At 36.6% G+C, this 12,443-nt stretch overlaps 2 protein-coding genes across 2 annotated transcripts; one reads left to right on the top strand and one right to left on the bottom strand.

Moving 5' to 3' along the window:
- Nucleotides 1–853: 853 nt before the first annotated feature.
- On the bottom strand, nt 854–5,616 carry KASI (3-ketoacyl-acyl carrier protein synthase I). Its single transcript, XM_086582970.1, has 7 exons — nt 5,025–5,616; nt 3,431–3,862; nt 2,285–2,458; nt 1,872–1,985; nt 1,493–1,594; nt 1,261–1,327; nt 854–1,142 (listed from the first exon to the last, which is right to left on the bottom strand). The coding sequence occupies exons 1-7, from the start codon at nt 5,469–5,471 to the stop codon at nt 1,075–1,077; spliced, it is 1,404 nt and encodes a 467-aa protein (XP_086439096.1). The 5' UTR covers nt 5,472–5,616; the 3' UTR covers nt 854–1,074.
- Nucleotides 5,617–6,920: 1,304 nt separating this feature from the next.
- LOC147478593 (HMG-box (high mobility group) DNA-binding family protein) lies at nt 6,921–10,837 on the top strand. Its single transcript, XM_086586267.1, is given in 7 exon segments — nt 6,921–6,967; nt 7,098–7,228; nt 7,231–7,261; nt 8,438–8,495; nt 8,572–8,616; nt 10,287–10,367; nt 10,571–10,837. Coding segments are annotated over 7 exon segments (447 nt in total). The 3' UTR covers nt 10,625–10,837.
- Nucleotides 10,838–12,443: the final 1,606 nt, after the last annotated feature.

Here is a 12,443-nt window from a genome sequence, read left to right as displayed (position 1 = left end):
TTAGGCGACATAGCCGAGTCGTTTGGACTTAAAAAATTTGATTTGTTTGTCACGACTCACGAGATTCATTTTAAAAATCAACTTCCACTTAATCAACCCAATCTTCCACTCAAACTCGAATTAAAAATTTGTACTAACAATGGTTAGATTGGACAGCCAAACTCGAAATTTCTTTGGATGCAAACTCAAATTTCTTGGATGCCAAACTCAAACTCGTGAGAGAGATGATACCGGTACAAGCGGTTACAAAAGCTTGTAGCCGGTATGCGTTGAGGGGTGTATTGGGCTATTTATATTGGACTTAGTTGTTGGGCTTGAGCCGGAGGCTACCCAATGCAATTTTATGAGTGCCCAATACAGGACCTCATATGATTAACCTAGAAAATGGTTAAACCAGTAACGCAATATGGGATTTTCCCGTTTCAATTGGATCACAACTCTATGTATGTATGATATATCAAATTGCTTTTAAATGAATTGTGTTGATTGTTCCTTGTTCAACATGACAAAATTTAAATATCTTCCAACAATGTGTATTGAAAAAGGTAAATGTATGACCATAGGGACAATGAGACATTGTCAAACAGTCATGTCAGCAGCACTCAGCAAAGTTTACACGAAGTCTCGAGCTGGCTGCCTACTCGGAAGGTAGAACCACTGTAGAGTTACAACTGCTATTTTTTCACCACATCAGCTTAAAAAAACAAGGATGTTGCTGCCTGATTGATGTCAATGAAGCACCAGAAAAGCAGTTATGAAGACCCAAGCAAGTGGGGGTTAATTGTTTTTTTTAAAGCATATTTTACCTAACTGCAGCAGAATCAAAATTTTAAAGTTTGAACACGCCAAGAAATAACTTGAAAGAAGGAACTTTAAATCAACATCCTAACCACAAAACTGATCAAAATCTCATACACTACCAGCTCATTGATGTTGACATCTACGGGAGAAACATGTCATTGAGTTTCGTTACAGAATTATTGTCACAAAAAAGGGCAAAAAGGAAAAGCCTCAATAACATTCGAGAAGAGCAGAATCGTTGTTCTTCCTTGCATAAATAAAGACAACAAAAAATCAAGGCTTGAATGCTGAAAAAACGACAACAGAATTGTGTCCTCCAAATCCAAAAGAGTTTGAAATAGCTGCAAATATACAGAAAAAGGTTGGTTGTCATTTGTTTGGAGGAAGTAGAAATACATACTAAATATATAAACTGGTAATAAAATTTGAGGCAAAAGGTTCCACATGACAACATCTTACCAACATCCACTTCATGCTGTTTCTTTACGTTTGCCACTGTATCGAACTCAACTGCCGGCTCTGGATTCTGTAGTACATGAAAAAAACAAGCCAATTTGACAGAATGATTAAATATCAAATATTTATAATGGAACTTATTTAACTTCACTTCTCATTCTTTATAAGGTAGATACTTAGGTACCTATGTCCCATCTCAAAGTAAGTTGCAAACAATTCTTGCAAGAATACTTACAAATTGGTTAATACTTGGATGGAGCCATCCTGTAGTTATGGCTTTTATTGTAGCAATTGCTTCTAGGCCCCCAGCTGCACCAAGGCAATGCCCTATCATAGACTGAAAAACAACATAATGATCAAAAGAAGCAAGATCACAAATACAACAAAAGCTTAGAAAGAGACGGAAGGATATAATCTTGAACATGTTCTTCGAAAGATAATGAAAGCACTCTTGGAGCCAAAATCAACACATGTTAAGGGCTGAAACATTCAGGATGATCTCACAATTTAGTAAGTCACTATTACCAAATATCAGCAATTGATTAATACCTTTGTGGATCTAAGAGTGCCAAGTAATAAACTAATAAATCTAGTGCTTGAGAGAGTAAATTTACCTTGGTTGCATTTATTTTTATCCCTGAAGGGTTCTTGAACACTTTCTTTATTGCGTTCACCTCAGCCAAGTCACCAGCAAGTGTGGAAGTTGCATGGGCATTTATGTAGTTAACCTAGGAAAGCAAAATAGTTCTATTAGCTTTTTTCAAAGAACGAATTTGGAGAAAACTCCCTTTTGGCAGTCTAATAACCATGAACAGTTAGCAACAACAGATCTAGTTACCAAATCATGGACTGTCCCTATAAGCACAATGCCTTCATTACATTCTTGGGAAACAAAGTCTCCATGTTATATACCTCTTGTCCATCACAAAAGATACAAACATGCCTTACAACAATGTTGTCAGCTAAAAAACAGTGATGAAGAAAATATCCATTTTGCCATAATCAGTTTTAAGGAGAAAGAGAGTACCTCCTCTGGAGACACACCAGCATCCTCAAGACTCCTCTCAATGCATGTTGAGACACCAAGTCCATCAGCTCTGGGATCAGTCATATGATGGGCATCACAATTGACCGCGCCTCCTAAGTACTCGGCAATAATTGGAGCATTTCGTTTCATTGCATGATCCAAGCTCTCCATGACCTGTTAACAATGTTACAAGTTTTATAGGAACAAGATAATGAGATATACAACCCCATAATACAAAATTGAATCAAACCAATGTAATGCAGTAACAATTAGTAATGAACAAAAACATAATTTAATCATAGTAGTTATATCACGACCAAAGGAGAGAAGTGTTTGGTGTGCAAGCTAATTAAAGTGAGCATAATCAATTATCCTTGGCATATACTGTTCAGGTTGGGATCCATTGTTCCAGTATAGAAACGCCAGACCCAATAAATAATGAAGGCGAATTTCTCTTTTCCGCTATCCCCTCCATAACAGCAAGGGCTCGAGGTCTAGCCCCATTCATTCCCCTAGCTCTGTCTGTCTGGCTAATTACCCGTCTAGTAGGTATTGGGTCAATAATGAGCTGAGATTATGCCAGGCGGGATGTAATCTGATCGTAAAGCATTAAATGTAAACCCTCTACATAAGGTTCCAATGTATAAGCCGACTAGTACCCATTGGCACACCTCGATTGTAAAGTGGACAGAGAAAGAGAGAGACATGGTATCCAACTCACAAAGAGGCCTCACCAAATGACAAACTTTGGAGTTTGGATTTCGTACTGACTCTAAGGATCAATACAAACACAACAAGATATGCACTTCAGAAATCAATATTGCCTACATCAGAAACTTAAAAACTATTAAAATGGAGATGTGTATAAAAGCACCACAAGCATCAACTCGATAATGCAACACTGATCCTTCACATACATCTTATATTTTTTCTGATTGGTAAAAGAACTTTGAATAAATTAATGTACGAGGACAAGACCTAACACGAATGACCAGATCAAACATTATGCAACAATAGGTGAACATTAATGCGAGGAATGTAATTAAGATTTTCTTACTATAATCATGCTCCAGTATGACCAACGGAAAATGTGCTAAATAATTACATGTTAACTAAACTAGCTGAAGAGTCTCATCTAGAACATACCAGTACTCCAGCACCCTCACCCATAACAAAGCCATCTCGACCTTGGTCCCACGGCCTTGAAGCAGTTTGTGGATCATCATTTCTCTGTGATAAAGCCCGGCATGCAACAAAACCCCCTATCCCAATAGGTATAATTGCTGCTTCCGTTCCACCAGCAATCATCAAATCGGCCTCACCACGCCGGATGTGGTTGGCAGCAGCATAGAAACAGTAATTGGAGGTGGCACATGCAGTTGAGATTGAATAGTTTGGACCCATTAACCCTAACTCAATTCCAAGCAGTGCAGAGCCCATGTTTGTTATAGCATAGGGAATGAAAAATGGAGTTATTTTCCTATGACCTTTCTCTATTAGAGCCTGAACACCGTCAGAGAATACTGTAAGGCCACCCATTCCAGTTCCAACAAGCACGCCACCCCTCTCCTTATCAATCTAAAAGTCACATAAGAGCAGTAAATGCAGTGAGGGTGACATCTTGTCCATAATCAAATAGTTCATAACAGACATTCTACACCAAGATTCAATATAGGATGAAGCTATAGCCTGAAATGAAATGGGACAAACATGATGTAAACCATGTAGAAGTACAAACCTAGAATAGATAATAGCAAATACCAATAAATACACATAAAAGCTTGCAATTTGCACTAAATACATCTTTTATTTAAAAAACAAACAAACTAGAGATTATTGTGATCGCATATTTCATATATTACCAATTCTTGATACTATGTGGCCCATACAGACAATAAACACTGCATAGAAATTTCAAATCTCAGCCGGATTACGAAACCATCAGCCAACTCTTTGGAACATTGGAATAATTCTCTCAAAGTTTGAGGATATTATTGGAATTACAGTGCCACACTTATGCTGTAGCTAGAAGTCCTTGTGTAGATGTTTCTGATTTTAATGAATTCCTTATTGTTTATTTTCATTCAATGAAGAAGAATATAACTAAATCTTATTTCCTAATGATTAAAATTCCAAAACCACTTAGATGGAGGCATTTCGGCCTTTACATAGAGTCATCCAAGCATAAGTAGACCTTGTTGTAGATCTGCTGGTATGCCACTTAAAACATAATAGAAGCATGAGTTTATTCCATCCGTCCAAAGACGCAAATATAATCACACAACGCACACAAAGTATGCCACTAATGTAAGAAATTCCATTGTGCATTATGCATTATACTCTCCAAAACCTCTTGGAACTCTTGCATAGACTTGATTCAACTACTCAAATAAAGTATGTAAAAATAGCCAACAAAAAAGCTAAACCACATCATGCAATTTCATAGTAATCAATGCATGCGGTATATCGGGCTTCTAATGCATGTGACAGCCCAACAAAACTCCGCCCGGAGATTTAAAAGGAAGACATGGAATCAAATATTTCATAGTTCGATAAGTTCTAGGCAGTTAAAAAACACGAGACACAGCTAATTCAATTCTCAACACTAACAAATGCTTACCAATTCTAGATAAATTTCAAAACTTTAGAACCTAAATCACATTTCCTTGTCCAATTAACTGATCCCACAAACAGATCCAACATGCAAGACCACTAAAACAACAATGTATGGAAAACAAACCTTGGAAAGCAATTCACCACCAAGTTGAGCATCTTCAAGTGCTTTTTTACCAGCAACAAGACAATAACGAAGACAATCATCTAACCTACGATCATTTTTTCCATCAATATAACCAGTAGCATTAAACCCTCTAATTTGACCAGCAAATCTAGTAGGAAATTTAGAAGCATCAAATCTATCAATTAAACTAATCCCACTTTCACCATTCAATAATCTTTCATAATATTTATCCACATCATTACCAAACACTGATACTAATCCCATTCCTGTAATTACAACTCTCTTTTTGGGGTCTTTCTCTCTACTAGGTAATGCTGATGTGGAAAGTGATGAAAAGATCTTTGCTTTGGAATTTTTTACATTTTTTGGTTCAGAAAGAAGTGGGGATTGCTGACGGATTACTTCCAGTGGTGAAGAACGAAGAGATGGGGCTTGTAAAGCTTGCATGTTCGAAAATGGAATTTGAGGATGAATCTCAGAGAAGGTGAAGAAGGAGGATTGGTTTTGTTTTTTGTTTTTGTTTTTGTTTTTGTTTTATAGAAGAGAAGGAGGCAAGTTAAGTGTGAGGTTTAAGGAGAGTAGCAGATAGATTTCTCCACGTATCCCAGCTTGTCCTCGTTGTTAACGACTCAAAACTTTGATTGTGAGTAGAGGGTGGAACTTGGGTCGGTTAGCCCAAGCCCGATTGACTAAAATCCGATTTTTATTAACATGCTATATATGTGGTCTGGGCTTGATTTTGTAAAATCAAAATTCAACTCGGTTTTAGGTTGGGCTCAGGTTATAATATAAAAAAACCGGAAAATCCGAGCCCGTGTGCATATATGTTCATATATATTTCAATCATTCTATTTTTATAAAAAAAAAAAATTGAGAATCTATATTTTAGAGAGAATAATATAATCAACAATGTTAGTTTTCCTTTCAAACAATCAAATCTCTTTGATTTTATTATAAGATTTAAATTTTGGTATTTTTTACCTTTTAATTCCAAAATAAAACCCAAGAAGCTTGACCAACCCGACATAATCCAACCCAACCCGAATTGGTTTGACTAGGGCTTGGGCTGAAAATTGGCTTGGTCTAAAGTTGAAATATTTGAAACTCACGTTGGGCTCGGGTTATGCCTCAACCCGACCCAATTAGGAGTGGAACTCGGGTTGGATTAGCCCAAATTCGATAGGCTAAAACCCGACTTTTGTTGGTCCTGGGCTAGCATTTCAGATTCATGGTCTGGGTTTGGTTTTGTAAAATCAAAACCCGACTCAGTTTCTGGTTGGGCTCGAGTTAGAATATCAAATAACCGAAAAACCCGAACCCGTTTATATATATGTACGTATATATTTAATTCATTTTATTATGTTATATTATTTTTTTATAATGATTTATTCTTGTAAAAAATAAGGTTAAGGGTTAAAGAGATCGAGTAATTGAATCAATCGGGTTAATTTTCTTTTCAAATAATCAAATATCTTTGATTTAGTTAGAATATTAAATTTTAGTGTTATTTATCTCTTAATTTATTTATTTAACAGTGAAAATGCGTCGAGTTCTTCACTATTTAATATTAAAACCCAAATTTGATCAACTCGACCAACTCGAATTGGGCTTTGGCTGAAAATTTAAAGACCGAGTAGGATTTGGTCCCGGGCTCGGATTGAAACATTTGAAACTCGGGTTAGGCCTCAACCCGCCCAAGTTCCACCTCTACCCCTAATTGTGAGAGTTGTTGTTGGATTAGGGCCCAATTTGGTTGGGTATGAGCTTGGGTTTTAAAATCTCATAGGCCCGAAACTTGGAGATTACAGTCCATACACTGTTTGCGAAATATCGGCCACCAAAGTTTTGAGTAAAGGTAAAAAAACTCTATCTATCATACAACAGAGAGAAGGAAAGATGGGGAAGAAGAAAGCTTCTTCTTCTTCTGCACAAGTAGCTGACAAGTAAGTATACCATGCCTGAAACCTTTAAATTACCATTTTCATTTGTTTTACTTTGTTAAAGTTTCTTACTTTGTAACTTTTTTCACTGTTCAGAAACCAGTACTTGAAGCAAAACTCCCCAGAGAAGATGAAGAGAACAACAAGGTCATCAAGTAGAGTTATTTGTAGTAGTAGTGCAAAAGAGAAGAAGCCCATTTCACCAAAGAAGTCGAAAAACTAGTCACAAGAAGTCAAAAACAGTTAAAGAAGATAAACACAAGCCTAAAAACCCCCAACTGCTTTCTTCTACTATTTGTATGTATCAATATTTCAACTTTTTTAGTTCTTTATTTACACATGTCATGTTTTTATTACTCTTATGTTGTGTTTTTATGTTTGGGAATTTTGGGCTAGTGTTATATTTTCATGTTAGTTGGAAAAGGAGTAGGGAAATGTTGGAACATGAATGTTTGAGGATAAATAATTGGGGTATATGGAGCGCGATAAGAGAACAGAAAAGAGGGTGACTTTACCGGGTAACAGGGTTTAAGTAAGAAACTATGATTAGCATTGAATGTGGCAAGACTTGTTCTGTTTTTGATTTGAGGATTTTGTATTGTGTTTTATAACAATTGTTTCGGATATTGAAGTCATTGCTGTGGTGATGAAGCAGGAGTGTTTCAGGCTCTTAATAGTTTATTCTAAATGTGCTTTGTGAGTGATCAGATGCTTTAATATTCATTATGCTGTAACGGAGCAAAACTAGATGTATTTCTTCCAACTTGTCTTGAGCAAATAATGGAATTGGGTAACAACTGAAAACGTAGCTCCTTATAGCTACACAGATGAACTTCAAGCCTAATTATCATGCCGTCAGTATAACTAGTAAGTGAAACATATAGTTCTTTCCTGTTAATCATACATTTTGGTGATAACATCATGTTATGGGCTTATGACTCACTCTCCAAAATTTGTCTTAGAAAAACATTTAGGGTTTAGATTACACCTTGAACTATGTGTGGTTTGTGCGGTTGATCTCTTCATTTGAGGTGATAATTTTGATGTAGGAGTGAGATAAGGAGATTCACCCTCCCAATTAATAGTGTAGAACTGTAGGTGTAGTTAGTACATATCATAGCATGTGAAGGGCAAACTAAAAGGAAGCAATAAGTGTGAATGGTTTCACTTAATATCCTCTTGGACCAACTAGTTAGAGTACCAAAGGAGATATCATCTTTGTTGGTTAGATATCCCTTTCTTTGTTGGATAAATAATTAAGTATACATCCTTTATTTTTATAGCAAAGAAATCTGTTGTTGTTGTTGTTTTTATTTATTTTCTTATTATTAGTTTTTCTTTCTATATAAATATTGAATAGTACTTGTTCATAAGTTGACTCAAGCTGTGGATCATGTCTTTATATACGTGTGTCCGATAATGCTTTACTATATGTGATTATGCATCTAACCAAACCATATTTGCAACTTGTAGGGAAGACTTTCGTGGCGGATACCAAGAACAGAATCCAGATGTTAAATCGATGCGTGATGTATGTAGTTCATATAGCAATGTAATGTCTTTATTTTTTTTCCCCTCACGACTCTTGCTTTACTATTATTTTCCAGGTTGGGAAGGCGTGTGGAGAGAAGTGGAAAACAATGACTTATGAGGTTAGCCAGTACTGATTTGTGATCTGACACCTTCGTTGTCATTGTATATATATATCTTTAATTAGGTCCTGGTGAAGTGCTGAAAGTGTCTAGATTTGTATTGTGTGGGCCGATTTACTGGCTCAATCCATGGATTTATATGGATTTTTCTTCTTCTTGAAAAATGAAAAAAAAAAAAAAAAAAAACTCTTTATATTAGAGGCAGTTTCTCAGAACCCAATGTGCATCCATGTGGATGAGTGGATCACTACATGTTTGGGTCCAGTTGGTCCATTTATTTGTGGATCACATAACTTGATTGCCCATGACCCATGGACCTGTGTGTGGACATGGTTTGATCCATGGTGAGAATGGTACTGGTAAGGATGTTACGACCCATGTGTACCAAAATGACCATGGAGACGTTGATTTTCATGCATGAGAGTACACAGACAGGCTCCCTAGAAGTGCTAATATGGAGCACAATTTTCCATCTTACACCTTGTATCCTTGAAATAATCATTCCAAAAGTTTTGGTACTGTAGGAACTAGGAAGGGTGAAATCTGCCTTAAGTTCAACATGTGCCTCACTGTTTTCTATTAATTATTTCTTTCTGCTCTATACATTGCTCACACCTAGTCTTGGACTGACAACTCTCGCAATTGGATCAAATACATGGTCATGCCATTGGCAACCAACTTGGGAATAACATCTGGATCGGGAAGAATGGGCCTTGAAAAGCTTTTCGGGAAAATACATGGGAATAACACTAAGAGCTGTGGGAATGAACAAACTATGGGGCTTCAGTCTATCCTAGAGAGGGAACATGAAGATGATCATGTTGACTAACTAGGTACACCTCTAGCAATAACATTGTTGCTGGTGATAGGGTGGAATCTTGGGGCCTACAGGTCGTCGTTTGGGGCGTAATTTCTCTTTTAGAAGAGCTTTACGGTATTGGGTATTGCTAAGAGGTCTTAGGAGGTATCTAGTCCACTTGTGCACTGGTTGCACCTTGTAAGTTGTAAGTGAGCTTCTCTCACACTTGTACCATATTGTGCAACCAATTGAATAAAATTTACTTTTCAAAAAAAAACATAGTCTTGGACTACTATCTCTGGTTTATAGAGCCTCAATTTTTCATTGAAGTGATTCTCAAGTTTTGATGATAATGACGGTGGTCTGAAAGCAATGTCTTTCTTTTTTTGGCTAGGTAAGTTAAAAATTCTATTAAAAATCAAAGAAAGGTTACGTTGTAAGTGGGAATGCTGTCAGTTAAGACATCCTGTGGTATACTTGATATGGGACCTCCCGTTTATGAATCCATGGAGGTCTCCCTACATGTTCAATGTATCCACCTATAGGCATATTAGAAACTTTTTTAGCTACAATGTTGGCTACAAGCCTACAAGATCTGTCTTTCTTCTAAACTACGTAGTTCTTTGACAAATATTGTATGGGTGTAGATTTACTATGCATAGGAAATTCTTCCAAGTCTGTTGCGATTTTCGTCTCCATGGCTTTATCTCTTGCAAACAGTATTTGACATGTTAGTTTGTGTCTGGTACTTTTCCCTTTTGCCCATGTGCGGCATCAGAAGATAGATCATTTGAACTTTTGTCTGTTTATTTTATTTATCGAAAACCAATGCTTATTAGCTGTCTGGCATTTCTTCCTGGCTTTTTTCCAGGAGAAAGTTAAATACTATGACATAGCCACAGAGAAAAGAAAAGAGTTTGAGCAGGCCATGGCGGACTATGAGAGGAGAAAGGTAACTTTTTTACGAAGTCATACTGATGTAAATAGCAGATGCTTTTTTTATAGTAAATCACAGGTTACTATAAAAGCGAAACACCTGGTATTTACATCACAGACTCTGTATTTTTTGGTTGAAAGGCTGGTGAGTTGAGCATAGATGTTTAGTTTTGGTTGCAATGGACATCAAGAATAGATTTCATGTTTACTTGTGGGCAGGAACGTGGTGAGTATCAAGATGATCTTGAGGATTCAGAGTACGATGAGTACTAATTTGGTTTGCTGTGGACAAGTAGTAGACAATGCAATGGCCAGATGTATATTAGCTTCATGGGCACCAAATGATTTTTTTCATTTGTATCTGTTTGTTCTGATAATTCTGTAATTATTGATTCCAAACTGCATTCATCAATAGTTATAACTAAGGATCGATTTGGATTGAAGGGAACAATATAAATGCAAACATCGTCTCATTTCTCTGGACCATTTCAATGTAATAGTCTTAAAAGATAGCGTGCTGGGATTGTCTTGATGTAAACTTATTGTACATGCTGTATGTTGCTTTAAAGTTTTCAATGTCTACAACCAACAAGTACTAATGCACTGACTGGTTTCTGGAATGGAAATGACCAGAGGATTCTAATTGGAGTTTTCAGATTGAATTGCTTCATGAGGTTGCACTTGGAATGAGTCTAGGGTTTTAGTAATATCATTATTACTATTTTTTTGTACTGTTTGTAGAATTTATCCTGAAGCCGCTGCAGTATTTGAGAGGCACTCAAGAAAATGTGGATTTTTTTTATTATTATTGGCAAGCCTGTTTTAAGTGAGATGGGTAACTATTTGATGCCGGATGGTTCGAGCCCCAGATCTCATTTTCTCCCCCTCTTTCAACCTGTGTGATCATGGTGATCATGCAATATGGAACTATGGTGCATTCTCAAAACTGAATCAGCATCAGCCGCTACATGCCTACATCTCAGGCAATAAACCTTATGAAGCACTTCTGGCAAAACAATGTGACATCTTGATATTCATGCATAACGTGTTTCCACGGAGTTCACGAGAATTGTTTGGATAGTACTCTTCATTTTTGTGACTATAGAATTAGTTAGCTGGCTATATAACATGATACTGCAGTAAATCAAACATACTAATATACTATGATCTAAATCTAATATCCTCCTGTCGAACTCACCGGCTTTAGTCCTTTTTATCAGTTTTCATTTTATTTTTCCCCTACTGTTCATTGTATTTTGGTTGCAATTGGAAAATTCATGTTGATTGATATGTTGGAGGAAACTGAATATTGTATACTCAGCCTATATTATGAAGTCAAAGGAAAATTCAGCTGATGTAATAGGTGAAGTTGTTTTTGGTTGAGGAGGTCCAGCAAGCTACTACTGGAGAAGGTCCAGCAAGCTACTACTGGAGAACGACCAGTGGTCAAATTCTCTCTAATAACATGCCAAATATTCATTGGATGGTGGTGTAAAAAATGTTCGAGTGCAAAGTCTACAAGATACATGTACACAGAGTCTCTGTGTTCTTGTACAATACACATCCAAAAAAGATAAAAGGGAAAAAGAAAGTGTTCATCATAGTTACAAAAGAATTGTGAGGTTAGAAAATTGATCAGGAGCTCCATAGGCAGATTCATCCTCTTTTGTAATATCTCAAAGAAGGTTAAATATCTCCGAATAATCAAAATCAGAAATGCAAATCCCCTCTACACTCTGATAATTGTAATCCTCATAGATTGGATCCTCACTCTGAAAACTGTAATCATCATAAATTGGAAATGAGTCAATTTCAATTTCCGTGGGCCAAGAATCGAGCTCTTGATAAGTAGGCAACTCATGGTTCATCGACATCCAAGAGCTTTGTAAAGCCGTAAAGGCAGCAAGTGGCGATAACATTTCATTGTTTGAGTCTGTTGAATCAACAGATAACTCTGGACTACTCTCTGGCTCAACATATTCTTCTAGATCAATAACTGGGACTTGGTAATGCAGTACTTCTTGCTTTGGAGGGGGAGTGAAGGTTACAGGTTCACTTCCATGGCCTGTTAAATCTTTTCCATGGCCTGTTA

The sequence above is a fragment of the Coptis chinensis genome, chromosome 9 (assembly GCF_015680905.1).
Source record: "Coptis chinensis isolate HL-2020 chromosome 9, ASM1568090v1, whole genome shotgun sequence".
NCBI classification, from domain to species: domain Eukaryota; kingdom Viridiplantae; phylum Streptophyta; class Magnoliopsida; order Ranunculales; family Ranunculaceae; genus Coptis; species Coptis chinensis.
The sequence above is the reverse complement of the archived record's forward strand: the minus strand, read 5'-3'. Positions and strand labels throughout refer to the sequence as shown.

Excerpts from the sequence above, each read along its gene's own strand:
- KASI (XM_086582970.1), bottom strand. The coding sequence starts at position 5,471 with ATGCAAGCTTTACAAGCCCCATCTCTTCGTTCTTCACCACTGGAAGTA. Across the intron at positions 2,459-3,430 it reads GTGAGGGTGCTGGAGTACTG|GTCATGGAGAGCTTGGATCA; the intron begins GTATGTTCTAGA and ends CATTGTTAACAG. Across the intron at positions 1,986-2,284 it reads CTGGTGTGTCTCCAGAGGAG|GTTAACTACATAAATGCCCA; the intron begins GTACTCTCTTTC and ends TTGCTTTCCTAG.